The 14195-nt window shown below is 39.8% G+C and overlaps 1 protein-coding gene across 5 annotated transcripts in view; it reads right to left on the bottom strand.

The window, feature by feature from the left end:
• FILIP1 (filamin A interacting protein 1) overlaps positions 1-14195 on the bottom strand; it is a 103919-nt gene that overhangs the window by 45394 nt on the left and 44330 nt on the right. For all 5 annotated transcript variants that reach the window (XM_026051256.1, XM_026051255.1, XM_026051253.1 and 2 more), the window contains 2 exons: positions 2225-2398; positions 700-878 (listed from right to left, as the gene is read on the bottom strand). In XM_026051256.1, the coding sequence (XP_025907041.1) occupies positions 700-878; positions 2225-2398 (353 nt within the window). The remainder of the gene's footprint in view (positions 1-699; positions 879-2224; positions 2399-14195) is intronic.

Genomic DNA, 14195 nt, shown 5'->3' on the forward strand with positions numbered 1-14195 from the left:
TCCACCATGACACCCAGGTCCCTCTCTGCGGAGCTGCTCTCCAGCAGGTCCACCCCTAATCTGTACTGGTGTCCAGGGTTATTCCTCCCCAAGTGCAGGACCCTGCACTTGCCCCTGTTGAACYTCATGAGGTTTCTCRMYGCCCAGTCCTCCAGTCTGTCCAGGTCCCTCTGGATGGACCTGTGATGGATCAATTGATTTTGAGCGGCTTGGTAGGAGTGTGAAATATTTGATGTTGAAAAATCAGGATTGAATGCTCTAAGTCAGATGCTGTTTCTGTTCTATATTCTAATGTGTGTTTTTTCTCATCCTGTTCTGCTGGAATAAGCAGGGCAGCATCCTTCATGAAAAATAGCCTGTTGGGTTCACGTAGGTGAGCATGCCAGGCCACAACTTACCAATTCAAATAACATCCAATCTCTCAAAAGCTGCTGGGACATGAACCTCAAATGARCACGAACAATTCCAAACAAATTCATTTCTAAATTCAAGTACACACTGCAAGAATATTTTATGTTATTCTTCCAGCTTTAGATGTGAACATCTAAACATGTGCTAGTAATGTGAGTGACCTGACTTTTACAAACGTTTTACATGCGTTTAGTGTCATTTAAAGACAGAAGACACTAGAACATGTCGTTTCTTAACCAAAATCTGTGTGGTACTGAGGATATGTTTTGCACTGGCCCAGGTACTCACCTCTCACGTTCCTGTTCCAAGAGATTGGTAAAGTCATCGCTCTTGTTCATGTAATCTGTATGTTTATGCTTCTCATTTTCTAGCTCATAAACTGTGCGGCGATGGCACTTTTCTGCCAAGAGGAGCTGTTCCAGCATGCGCCGATATGTCTCCTTCTGCTTTTCTTCAAGTCTGTCCAGCTGGATTGTGGAAAAGGAGAATAGACTGTTTTAAAGGTCTCCTTGCTTACTTCATCTGATTTATTAACCAACAGTGTTTTGCTTCATAAATACAAGTTCCATAATTTTGTCTTGGGCTTTACATAAAGCAGTGCCTTGAAGCAAGAGSAATTGTCCTGTAAAAATAATGATTTCTTTGGGCAGTATGTTTACAATAAACATTTGCATAGTTCTCATACACAAAGGACAGGACTTTGCATAGTTTCAGGATAACAAATACTGCTGCAGTGCAGAATGTCTCCTGTGGTGAGGTCCTGCACCCGCTCTCCTTATTTTACAGAGAAAAAGCTGTAGCTTGGCACCTCAGATTAGGCAGAAATAAGCCAATTAACCTGTGAAGTGCTCCGCAAATCCCAAGCAGGATGCCTGCCCTCAGACCCTAGGGAAGCTGGAAGCAACTGAAGAGATGCAGAGGATTAGATGAGAAAAGACTAGACCTTACTGGGAAGACTTTGATGTTTCATGCTAGACAACTGAAGCCTGGATTCAAGCACTTAAATGTGAACTTAAATACCTAAACATGGAATTTTAAGGTGTAAGCTCAAGGTTGGAATTTGAACTATGCATCTGCAATGCAGTTGTATCCCTTGGCCTGCTGTGATACAAAGTGTGACCTATTTAGATTCAGCATGGATTTAGTTTTACATTCCCAGCTACAATTCATTACAAGCCATTCCCCTCAGCCTAGAAATTTTATTTTCATGTTTTTATTAGTAATACTTCACTGTTTTGTCTTCTATTTCTTCATTAATTGAAAGACACTAGGTGTCTTTCAAACAAACACTACCCAGGACACACCAAAACCACCAGAGCTATTCCTGTAGACCCTTTCACATTTGCTTGGGAGGAGACAGTAGAAGTTCTGTTTCTTATTGCATTGAGAGATGATTCTGAWTTGGCATTGATTTATGATACTGTAAATACAATCAAAATCAATCTCTGATAATCTCTTCCTAACTACTCATTTGAGAGTGCTCTAGTAGGCCAAGAAAATCAAGAATTTGATTTCCATTAGAGATTCAAGCCCATAACTGTAAAAAAGTAATGTGATACCAGAAGATTTTTTTGTTGTCGGTCCTAAGCAGCATATGGGATATTTACTGTTTAAGTTCAAACATAATGATATTGATTTTTAACCTGCATTTTGAGTGAATGAAAGTATTCAAATTTTCTTCATTTTTGTATCATTTGTACAGAAGTTGCATAATCCTCCTGTGTGCTTTGCACAAATGCAAAATTGGCAGACTTTCACTTCTGATCAGGATTGCCATATATGGACTTGCTGACCTAAGTCAAGAACTTATTACCTCTGAAATTGGTTTCTCATAGACATCTTCTCCTATTGATTTTTCTTGGGCAAGGATGGCATCCCTGTGTAGCACTCGGAGAACATTCTCTGGAGCTGCAGATCCATAATGAGCTTCTAAAACTTCAGGTTTGGTTTTCTCTGTCTTCAGCATGTGGATCACATCCTCCCTTGCCTGCAAAAGTGTAAAGTAGTACCATAAGTCAACATGTAATCAACAGAGAAAATAGATGACATGTATAGAATGCATATGCAAAAGTGAAATATATTATATGTATAGAATGCATATGCGAAAGTGAAATATATTATATGTATAGAATGCATATGCGAAAGTGAAATATATTAGAAGAACGTCAACCTGGCAGTTCAACACTGGGAGATATCGGCATTAATCCGTGCAAAGCTGAACGAGATCCTTGCAGACATTAATCTGGTTTTGCCTGTCGTTACATACAAGTCCTGAGTTTTTATGAGTTAGAATTAGAGCCAAGGAAGATCATTACTGCTCATATACTTATTTGTTCTATTCTGTGTCCATTCAGTTCACTGACTGAGGCAGGTGCAAAGACAAATGAATCAAGCACCACAAGTGAGCTGAGGTAATATTTCTCAGAGAGCCTTAAGTCAAGCTTTTCTAGTTGTCCACTGCTTGACTTTGTGACTGCACCTTCTCTTCTAGCAACATTTTAAATAACATTTCCTCATTTTTTTTTCAGTTTGTTTAAAGAGAACCCTAAAAATATTGTAGAAAACAGCTAACTACCATGTCTGGTGACAGTTACAATGAGGCTGAACAAATCTTTCCAAAGGCAGAGGACAGCCCTTAAATCTTTAAGCTCCCAGCACATCTGGATGCAGCGGTGCACCAGCAGTTGAGGGGGTTTGTGAATCTCTTCTTCTGCTGGATGGGRATCCCTGTAATTACACAGGGCATTCCCAGGCGTCTGGGTCTGATGAGACTGCTCTGCAAAGCCACCTGCCCATAAATAAGCAGCATTTTTGAGCCACACTACAGGCAAACACTTAATCCCGAGCTCTGTTTCCAGTGGTATTTGCCAACATGTGTTAAACCATCTGTAAAATAGGGGGAGGATGCTTGTACTTCAAGGAGGGTTTATAAGGCTGTGCTCAGCAGAAGAGTTGGGACAAGTTATCGGTGGGGAAAGTGCAATTCCTGGGTTACCCTTGGGTTCCTGGAAGGGCTCTCACCCACCAGCTCAGAGGGGAGGGAGGCAGGAAGGTTTGCACACTTTTTTTTTTTTTTTTTTTCTTCTCTTGTCTCAACTTCTATGCACTTGGAAAGCAAATTAAGGGCTAATGAAAGGTTCCGGTATTTTAGGAAAAAGTTCTCATAAATTCTGCCCTTACGTAAGCAACATCTGTTTAGGATTTATGAACTGACCAAAGCTTCATACTTTTCCATAGGGTTGATAATGGCACTCTGCATTATCCTGATAGTAAATCTTCAATCTACACCACACCACAGAGGCACCACAGCCCTATAAAATCACCTGCTTTTAAAATGACTAAGGAAATAATCTCAGGAAACATCAAAGGATCTTTGATCTTTTTTTAAAGTAAAGTAACATGAAAATAAAATTAAAAATGAGTTTAAGGCAAAGTCCATACCATCCCATTGAAAACTAGCTGAATTATAAGTTATCTGTAGGGGCTGATTCTGTACAACATTTTGTAACCTTAAGAGACAGCTTTGCACATATCTCTATCTACAAAATAGAATATACAGGCTGGAATGGTATTAATGCTTTTTTTTACAAGAGTTTGGGAAAGGTATATCACTCATAGATGTCAAAATCACAAATGAATTATGTGAGTTAATCCCAAAGCATGCCAAGAGAACCTGCACACCTCACTGCATCACATCCTGAGAATATGTCACTCTCAATTCAGGAAAAAATGTTATTTTAGGAAAGTTTTAGACAGTTTCAAGAACATATCTTTTTTTTTATCACTCTACAAATAACAGTTATCTTAATGTCTTAGTTACTATGAGGCCAATATGAGGCCAATGTTTCTATACTGAAGGAAAAGCCCTTAAAAAGTCTAATAAAATAGCATAGGAGCTTTTTGATACTTACAAAAAATMACAGTTTTATGACCTGTTATCCCAGGCTCTTTTAGGAGGAGAACACTTGTTTTACTGAGCTGTGCAGTTAGGCTTYTCATTAGGGGCTTCTAGGACCTTATTTTAAATTCCATTGTGCAGCAAGACACTTATTCACTTATGCACATGCTTACTTTATTTCCATCCTGGTTAGCCTTTAATCATTGCAGATTCAAGCGAGGGAAATGTAGCAGAAGGAAAGGAGAGTCACTGAAGCCATGGCTAATTTGACCATTAGGGAAGGTTGCTGGAAGACCTGGGTTTGGCTCCCTAGGGATTGCAGCAGGGCCTGAGCTGGAGGAGCTGGTGATGCTCCACAGGGGAGCGATACCCCAAATGGTCAAGGAGGGGACGTCCCACCTTGGTTCAGATCTCTGAGCGCACCTTAGCTGCTTGCTTCATCTTTAAAAGGAGGGTTTGACAGCCCTCATTGCAGAAGATAGGCAGGATGCAGCGTGGCGTGTTAGCGTGGCGAGATGCCTGCTGCTTTCCCGGACTTGGCCTGCGCTCCGTGTTATTATCTTTTCAAGGGTATCGGCTAATTCACCGAGTGCTCTGTTTCCATGGACTTATGATAACAGTTTGTGAAAAGCAAACTAACAAACAGACACTCCACATCAGGTTGCTAGGAAGCACTGGAGCGAGAAAAGGGCCTCCTGCTAATAATAAACTGGAGAGAAATTTGCTTTTATTTGGTCAGAGACAAGACCAGGCATCGATGGGTTCTGAAATGCATCTATCCCCTGGCAGAGCGGATTCACAGGGACGTGGACAACAGCGTAACTTCCCGTCAGCCACAGGATTTACAAACTTCAATGTGTCTCTCTGAAACCCCTCAGAGTATGTGCATAGGGAATATGCTGCAACAGCAGGCTTGTATAAGTCATGATTTCATGTTTCCTTCAAATGACTAATTTTCCACTGTAACAAGTAGATGAGAACTGACATGGAGATGTTTTCTTTCAATGCACTGTATAGTGAATAGCTATCATTATGTTAAATCTCAGGATACAAGCCATTTTCAGGTAACAAGCCCAAATTAGCCTGTTGAGGAATTCTTGGGCTACACCAACACACTTATGTGGAAAGAGCTATGAGAGGTTTCTTAGCTAAGAAAAAGGCACCATGCTGGCAAAGCGTTTCCACTGATGGGCATCTACTTTAGGTGTCTCCTTTGTCTCAAACTACAATTCTACTTAGCATAAAGCATATGCTAGAAGACAAACACAAGGAAGAGATTTCAAACGGAAAGTAAACTTGGATATAAATCACAGACTGAAGTTGTTAGCTAYTTCGCTAGAAAAGTAATGGTGTTTCGGCACAGGAAAGCAATCTCTGAACTCCATTTTTTTGTTCTGATTAAAGAGACTCTTCAGACATAAGATGACCATATACTGCATCTGCTTTTAACAAATGAAATTTATCGAAGTCAAGAAGACAGCAGTCAGTCAGAAAAGCTCTTTAAAGGCAAGATACAGATTTTAGAAAGCATATGCCTTTTCCTTTACAGAAATTGTGCCTTTTTAGGTTTTTATTAACAAATAGACCTAGACAAATCTCTAAGCTAAGCTTCTATCTGTAATATTCAGTTTGTCATTTCCTGGAAAATAAACTTACTTTTCCCTTAATACACTGTCCTCCAATAACCAATTCTCTAAATAATAGAGGTGATCAAGGCAGGTAAATGAGCAGGTCACTTGGAAATACTCTCAAGGTGAAAAGCACGAGAGGACTGAGACGGTGAAAGGTTTTCCCTAGGAGCAAGGCCTGCTGAGGAGACTCCCTCTCAGAGGACCAGCCTTGACCATCTCTGCTGACAGAGGAATTGTAATGTCCAACTATACATAAGTCTCATTTAGTGCTTACCAGAAGTGCCAAATTCTGACAGTTTGTGACCTGAGATCTCTAGTGGGTCCATGAAGGGCTGAAGCTTCATCGAACCCTGCTGTCACACACAGCTTCCCACCCTCTTCTTTCCACCTCCTCTATAGACTAGTGATTAGTGCACTTACTTAAGATGCAGGATCTGACTTCAAGATTTTTTTCACATGGAAAATACAAACTCACACTTCCCTCCTCTCAGGAGTGTGTTTTAACCATCCAGCTAGAAACCTGCAGTGAGACGACTTTTTGCATGAGTACCACGAAATAATCATGAAATAATCACTTTAGGGCAGACTAAAGGTGTGTAGCTGTGCTTTAATACACACTTAGTGAAGTATTTAAATGCTATAGGAAGGATGTAAACAGGTCTATGTATGGAACTGGAAGCACTGAGAAAACAATAGCACGACTCCGCTGCCTGCACAAGGGGCCCRGCAGCCTAGCAACCCAATTCCCACTCAATGGAGAGCCTGTTCCCCACGGGCAGCATTGGGACGTGCTTCCTCGCCGTGCCCTGCCCTGCCAAGTTACTACAGCCCTCGCTCTCCATTCCCACAGTCTTTGGCCTCTCCAGTGAGGCTGCTAACAAAACATAGCACCCACTAACCGGGGCATTTTTGCAATAGCTCGTTTGTCACCTGGGAAATGGACTGAGCTGATCAAACTTGTTTCGTGGAAGACATCTATTAAACTGGAAAAAAAAAATCGGGCGTATTCAGGTTGGGCTGAATGGATTCAAAGTAATCACTGTCAGATGAGAGTAAAATCCAAGTCAAGATCTTTTGCCAGTACATTACCTAAATTCTTCTCCTGGATTTTGTCTKTTCATAAGTTGCATTCCTGCCAATTTGCAACACACAGTTCTCTAAATTATTTATCAGTAACTATTTCCCTCCATGGCTCCATGATTGATTTAAAATATGTCTAATGACTTCACAGCAATCTAAATTCCTCAATATAATGATAAGACTCCCCTCAGCTAATAGAAAAATGTTCTGAAAATTCAGGGCCAGTGTTTATGGGAATACATTTATGCAATATTTGGAATTTCTGATATTTCCAAATTTTCTTTTTTTCTTTTCTAATCCTCACAACACTTTGTCATGCCTACTCAGGAGGACATAATGTTTGTAAAGTCATATTTTTCGTCTGTTTAATGGCAAGAAAATAACTATCAAACCACRGATAGGGGCCTTTACTGATTACTTGTGCTGTTATTTCACACAGTTCAGGTTATTAATAGTGTAACAGCTGCTCCATACTGGATCAGAAACCAGATAAGGTCACAGGTTCCCCRTGTAATGATGTGATCTTACCAGTGGCCCATCTCCTAAATTCCAATATACTTTGCAAACTTTTCACCTAGAGCTAACGAACATCATAATGGAGGCATCTTTCTAAAGGCAACCAGGAGGATGTTCTCATCCTGCTTTCGGCACTATCCAAGGCATGTTCGTGCTCGGTCACTGCCAGGACAGGAATAGACTTGTGTCTGAACATTCCCACTTGATGGATGCCGCAGAGGATGATTATGGAGCGTTCATTTATACGAATTCAATGAAGGCAACAGCTTCAGGGAGGAGTAGCCCAAAAACTGTGTCTGCAAAATTTCCTGACATTAATCCACAAAGATTTAGACTCAGCTACTTCACTTCTTTTCTTACCTTAGAAGGAAACTTAAGTAATTAAAAGAAAAGCAAACTGTCTTCATTTGATATAGTGACACAATGTATAGAAAAAATAATAAAAAATACTCCCGCCAGTGGGGATGAAACATTTGTTAACAACATGTTTGTCAACTGCAGCATCCCTACGGCTACAGCGATTGGGTAAAAACTTGTTTCCGGGGTATTGCACTTAGTGTACAGTTCCAGCTTCCAAGCTGGAAAATTAGATGCTCTACCGCATATTATATCATCCAAAGCCCTTTTCTGTTAAAATCTTGAGAAATATTTTTCTCGCCTGCACAAGATATCTGAAGTGGCCTTATTTGTTTCACTCGCCTAATGATTCTAGCCATACAAAATGTTGGCTAATGATATATRAGTGTATTTTTCTGAGAGTAAAGAGACTGTTTTTCATATCAGCTAAATTTCTTAACACTCAGAACTGTGGAGTTGATCTGATTTCTTTTAACATTTCTGGACACAAGCCTCTGTCAGTGGTTCTCACTGGAAATCAAAAGATTACTTCAGTGACAAAAAGTGACTTTCAGTGCTTTTATAGAAGTTTACTTGAAATATATCAGGAAATGCACACGCCTTCTTGTGGTTCTGGAGACATGAAGCAGAATCGTCCTCTCTTGTTCACACCATGCAGAACTTTCTGACCTTGTGCAGAGCCTTTGGAGCTATACAGTGTATTTCATTTTGTTAGGAGTTATCTCACAGCGATAACACAAAAAGTCCTTCTAAARTCAATGCAGAGGGAGAAGTACATGATAGACCAGCTCATCTGCTGCATAAATCCTCTGATGTGGATCCAGAAGAATTACATCAGAGATTAATTTGGCCTCCTGTGTTTAAAAAACTTGGTGCTAAAGACTGCCGAGCTGGGGAAAAGCAGCACTGAGCAGTGTATTACTTCTTGCAGCAAGCTTCGAAACAGATCAAATGAGCGCTAGAAGACATCTGTCTGTTATTTCCTGCCCACACAGCTTTGTTCTGCTTTATTGCCAGAGAGCTCCATGGATGATGTCACTTTTCTCTGAAGAAAACAGGCCACCAGAGCCTTTCACTGACATAATTAATTATCTGTAGTCTGGGCTGTGGCCAGAAAATCCCCATGGCAAGGCCCCGAGAAGTATTAACTCCACACTGCTCGATGCTTTTCAGAATTGTTAGGGTCTGGGATATCATTTCTTGTCTTTCCACGCTGGAAGAGAGCTTTGCTCGATGTTATCAAATCACAAGGAAGTTGCTGCAGTGCAGAGAATTTCAGTGTCATGCTCTTGATGAGCACGGAGACACCAATGTCAGAGGTCACTGTCAGCTGTGTACACAAGTCTGCATGTTGGGATAAGTTTTAGTGGATTCAGGAATGCATCATGATGGCAAAAGCCTCTGTTTTGGAGGATACCATATTCAGCTATATAGATGTTGTTTTCAGGCAGCTTTAACCGTATAGTAACATTTTACATATGCTATGAAGCCTGGCAACGAGCAGAGATGACAGATTGATACACACAGCCAGCAAGGAGAGGAAGGAACATCTGTAAAACAAAGAAATCCTTTTGGGGCCCTTCAGCGGCAAGAATCATTAGCAGTGCTCAAACGAGGGTATTCACGGTTCAGGACGGCTATGTGGATAGATGCTGCAGTGTGCAGCCCCAAAAATGGACAAATTAACACAGGAATTTCAGGTCTCTTCTCTCACCAGCTGGCAGTGTACTAATCACCACTGTGTTTGCAAAGGCCACAGGTAGCTCCTGGGTCTCCAAATCAGATGTGGAAAACTCCAGTGATGAAGTCCCTATTCTGCTTTATTCATGCTAAGGAAATGATCTGCAGGTTGCCACATCCCAGGTAAATGACAGATCATAAGCTACTACACTGAAATGGAAAGACATTAAAATTGTAGCACCTTTCACCTACATTAAGACAAGTTTATATTGCTGAACTCAGATACTAAGGTGTTCCTCTTGTGAACAGTACCTATTTTATAATGTTACCATATATTTCAGAAGAAAAAAGAAGATAAATGATGAAAGGGTAATAGCAGAAAAAGCATTTTCCCTCTTTCTTGTGTTACCATTTGCCCCTTGATATAATGGAAACAGTCTGGACCAAGACTCAAGAGATCCAGGGACTGTTTGTAGACTCTTTCCCATGTTTAACACATATAACTCAACCTGACCATGTTCCAGGTCCCATTCCATAAAGGAAATAATACTTCCCAGAAATGCTGTGAGACTTAGTTCATGATTATATACAAAATCCCCAGACCCTGGGATATACAGAATGAATACAACAGAAAATTATGGCATTGTGACATCAATATCATTTTTCTCCTATTTATTTTCATCTATTCCTCAATTCTACGTTTTTTTTTCAATTTCATCTGGTTTTACTTATTTCCAGACTATCATCCAATTTKTTGAAATACATGGGAAACTGAAAATATCCTCATTAGGATAATTTTATCTTTCATCTAAACCAAGTTTTCCMAACTGCTCTTTGAAAGTGCATCATTGACTGTATGAGGAAAAGAAGCATTTGAAATTAGGTGCTCTGAACTGAACTTCAGTTCTACACACACATACATACACACACACACACAAATATATATATATATACCTATATATATTTTTTTTTTCTAGCAATGATCTAGCCTCTTCTGGCAGGAATGAGTTTGTGTCTAATGAGATGGAGCAAGAGACAAGCTGGTGCCACAGGGGTCCTAGCTGTCAAAATGATGAACTTGGAGGAAATCCTTCTGCCTSCTTTGCAGAGACCAAGTATAACTCAGAGCAGGATACCAACAGACATGAGTGTGTATACATATGTAATAAACTGTATACATAACTTGCTCTTGTCCAAGCATTTTGTTGGCTTCAGCAAGCTGGTTTGGAGCCCACTGCTGTGTATTCAAGTTGCTGCAGATGGATGAATGTGCAAGAATACCAGGAGTTCATTACAGTGCATACCAGCTCCTGCCCTCACAGCCGGTTRTTTGAGCAGAGGAAATATCCAGAAGGAGCAAGGGAAGTGAAGCCATATGGCTTTACTTGGATCCTCACATTGCATTCCCAGGAACAATTCTGTAGCCCTCCAAAATGCCATTTCGCCTGAGCTGCTGAGAACGCCTGAACCAGTATCTGGTGAAATATTATTTTCACTTTAGACTCAACTGCATCAGTATTTCTGCTTCTAAGTTGTTCAAAGAAAAAGACAATGTCTACCTGGAAGTTACTATGTAACTGCACTTGGGTTAGTTAGAAATCCTTCCACTAATTTTGCTGGTATGGAAGAAGTTATGGTAAAAAAAAAAAAAAAAAAAGAAGTTACTATGTAACTGCACTTGGGTTAGTTAGAAATCCTTCCACTAATTTTGCTGGTATGGAAGAAGTTATGGTAAAAAAAAAAAAAAAAAGGAAAAAAAAAAGCAATCGTTTCCATGATAAAAAAATACTTGCAAAAATCTCAAAATCCAAATCACTTCTGTATTAGAGAAAGACCACACTTAACAACTTAACAGTGTCTTGACATGTTGGATGATAGTTCGGATTGCTGCTTTGTGTTCACAGACCTCAGATATAAATCATTGAGTTCATTTTATCTTGGACATCATGCAAAACTCTATATTTAAGCCAACAAGTTTGCAAAGATGTACAGAATGTTAAGTAGGACCAGTAGTTTTCTGTGTGAAACTGTTAACATTTTTCTCATTTAAATCAACCAACAGGTGGAGCCTTAAACCTTTAGAAACAAGACATTGTCTCAAATATTCATGTTCTCACAATTATTATATAAGGGCTTGTATTTGCTGTTATTAAAACTTGTTTTTGGATTGGAAACAATCAGTTTTGATCCCCAGAGGTTATCTGATGTTCAGCTGGAGAACAGGAGACACAAACTTAATAAATACACAACTAGGGCAGCAAAGTTAATAAAAACAGTCTCAGCTAGAACTGAAATGTTAAATTAACAACCGGTGACTCAGAGTACTGGACAGCATTATGACACACAAGACATATGCTCAGTGCAGGCTCTCCCAAGAATCCTGGATATTTTAAAGCCAAAGAACCCATGCATCTAACATTTATTGCAGGAGGGTTGGCTGCATCCACTCACCACAGAGAGAGTGGATCATCTTTTTTCAAGAGGAGAAAGGGTGCAGACTTTCTCATTACCGTTGCACTAAGACACAATTTCTATTAAATAAATGAAAACAAAACAAAATAAAATAAAATTATATCAGTTGATTAAAACAAATTGAAAAAGATTGCAATGAAGGATCACTTAAAAAATACTGATCCCAGCTGGAATAAGAGTAAAACTTAAATTTTATCTGGGACTGTACTTATTGTTCCTTTCTGAACAGGAGACTACAATTTTTCCGAAAACTCATCTCTTCCTATTCCTCCCTCCACTCTAGATGAGATGCTCAATGGATCAGAGACCTCTGTCAATTATTCCTCCTTCTTCTGTCCCTCCCTGCTTAATTGATATGATAGATATGAAATGATACGAGGCTAGAGTTCAGACATAAGCAGAGAAGGATGCTAAAACTTCTTTGAGAAAGAGGTATTCCACCTAGAGCTGCTCAGTGACAGGGACATTTTATTTAGGTGAATTATTTTTAAAAACATGCAGTTCTAAAGCAGTTTTGTTACCAAACGGACAGCTATCATCACTGGGGCTGATATCACCTTTGCCCTTCATTTCAGAGGAAGCAGGATATTGCCTGAATAACCCAATTTAACTTCATTTCTCTATACAGCACCTTATCTTTTTTTTTTCTCACAGAAAGCTGCAGGGTTCTATTTTAAAATTTTGTAATTTCTGGGAGTTGCTATGCACACCCTGCATACCTTGCATGATATCCTCTGCCCTTTGCACAGCAATGACTGTGCAATGACTACAGGAAAAAAAATAAAAACTATTTCGGACAAATTTATCTCTGCTTATAAAATATTCAATGAGAACAGAAGGGAGTGTTTGCAGTTTTAAGTCTACCATAAGTTGATTTTCTGTTTTGCAAAAGCCTGTTTCTCCAGGAAAAAATAGAAACAAACAAGCAAGCAAGAAGACTGCCAGATAGGAGAGTTTTTTTAAAAAAGACATTTTAGCAATATTCTCATGTCAGACATTTTTCAGGGGCTTCGTTAACACTGACATTTTGCTATGCGGTGGAGACCACCACCTTCTTCATTCTCTTGCATTTTCTAAGTCTCTTTCCCATGTCTCTAGGCTGGTTCCATTTATTCTTTCCCAGTTCTTTCCCCCCTTCCTACATCTTTTTCTTCTATTGCCCAAGCTCTTTCCTTTCATTCCATTCTCCTTAAATCACCTCTCCCTCCTCACATTAACCCTGTCCTCTCCCCCTCTCAGTTGCGCTGCATGTGCCAAGTTCTTTCTCTAAAGGAATTTGAACTTCATCTGTGTGATGTGCTCATCTGTATGATATGCTCGACTCGTTCAGTTCGTTTCAGTGAAAAACACTTCAAGCAGAGCTGCTCTTTATGAACTTTTCTCTGGGTTTACCTATTCTTTTCACTCCAGCTCCTCTTCAAACAGCCAGAGTTTCTCAAACTGTGAGATACTGCTAATGACCACTTACTTGGAAACTCTCTCCTCTTCACTCTGTTATCCTTCTGGACTGGTGTCATAGTATCTTCTTTCTCTTCCAACTTTAAGAATATCTCTTCCAACTTTAAGAAGTAACACTTCTGTTTTTCTCCCACCAATCTATGCTATATTTCCCGCTTGACCTTTCAGGCAATTTTAGAGCATCAATAAAGGCACTAGGGGTTGATATGCAGTACTTCTAAATAAGCAATAGATAAATGGCTGCTAAAGGGATGTCCAGGAAAGGGGAAAACCTGTTTTGCTAAAAGAAAGTAGTACTAAAACTTAAGAGAGAGTAGCAGAGCAAAACAAGGGCTTGGAGATCCTATGACTGCTCTCTACAAATGCACCAGGAGTCAGACAGGAGATCTGCACCCTTGATATAGCACAATTTCTGCTATACAAGAAAGTGCTTCTGCACTTTGGAGAAGCATCTGGTCTTACCTCTTGAAGAACAAACATCAAGCAAATAGGTTTAACTCAGGACTGTTGCTGCTGTGTTTCACCCTCCAAACTAAGTCCAAAAGCAACATTACATTAGACCATTTGGAGTTTAGAGACTTCTCAGGAGCTGTGTCTGAGAGTTAGATAGATAATCATAGAATCATAGAATCATAGAATGCCGAAGGTTGGAAGGGACCTCAGAGGTCATCGAGTCCAACCCCCCTGCTCAC

The sequence above is a fragment of the Nothoprocta perdicaria genome, unplaced genomic scaffold (genome assembly GCF_003342845.1).
Source record: "Nothoprocta perdicaria isolate Ctin4 unplaced genomic scaffold, notPer1 scaffold_74, whole genome shotgun sequence".
Taxonomy (NCBI): Eukaryota; Metazoa; Chordata; class Aves; order Tinamiformes; family Tinamidae; genus Nothoprocta; species Nothoprocta perdicaria.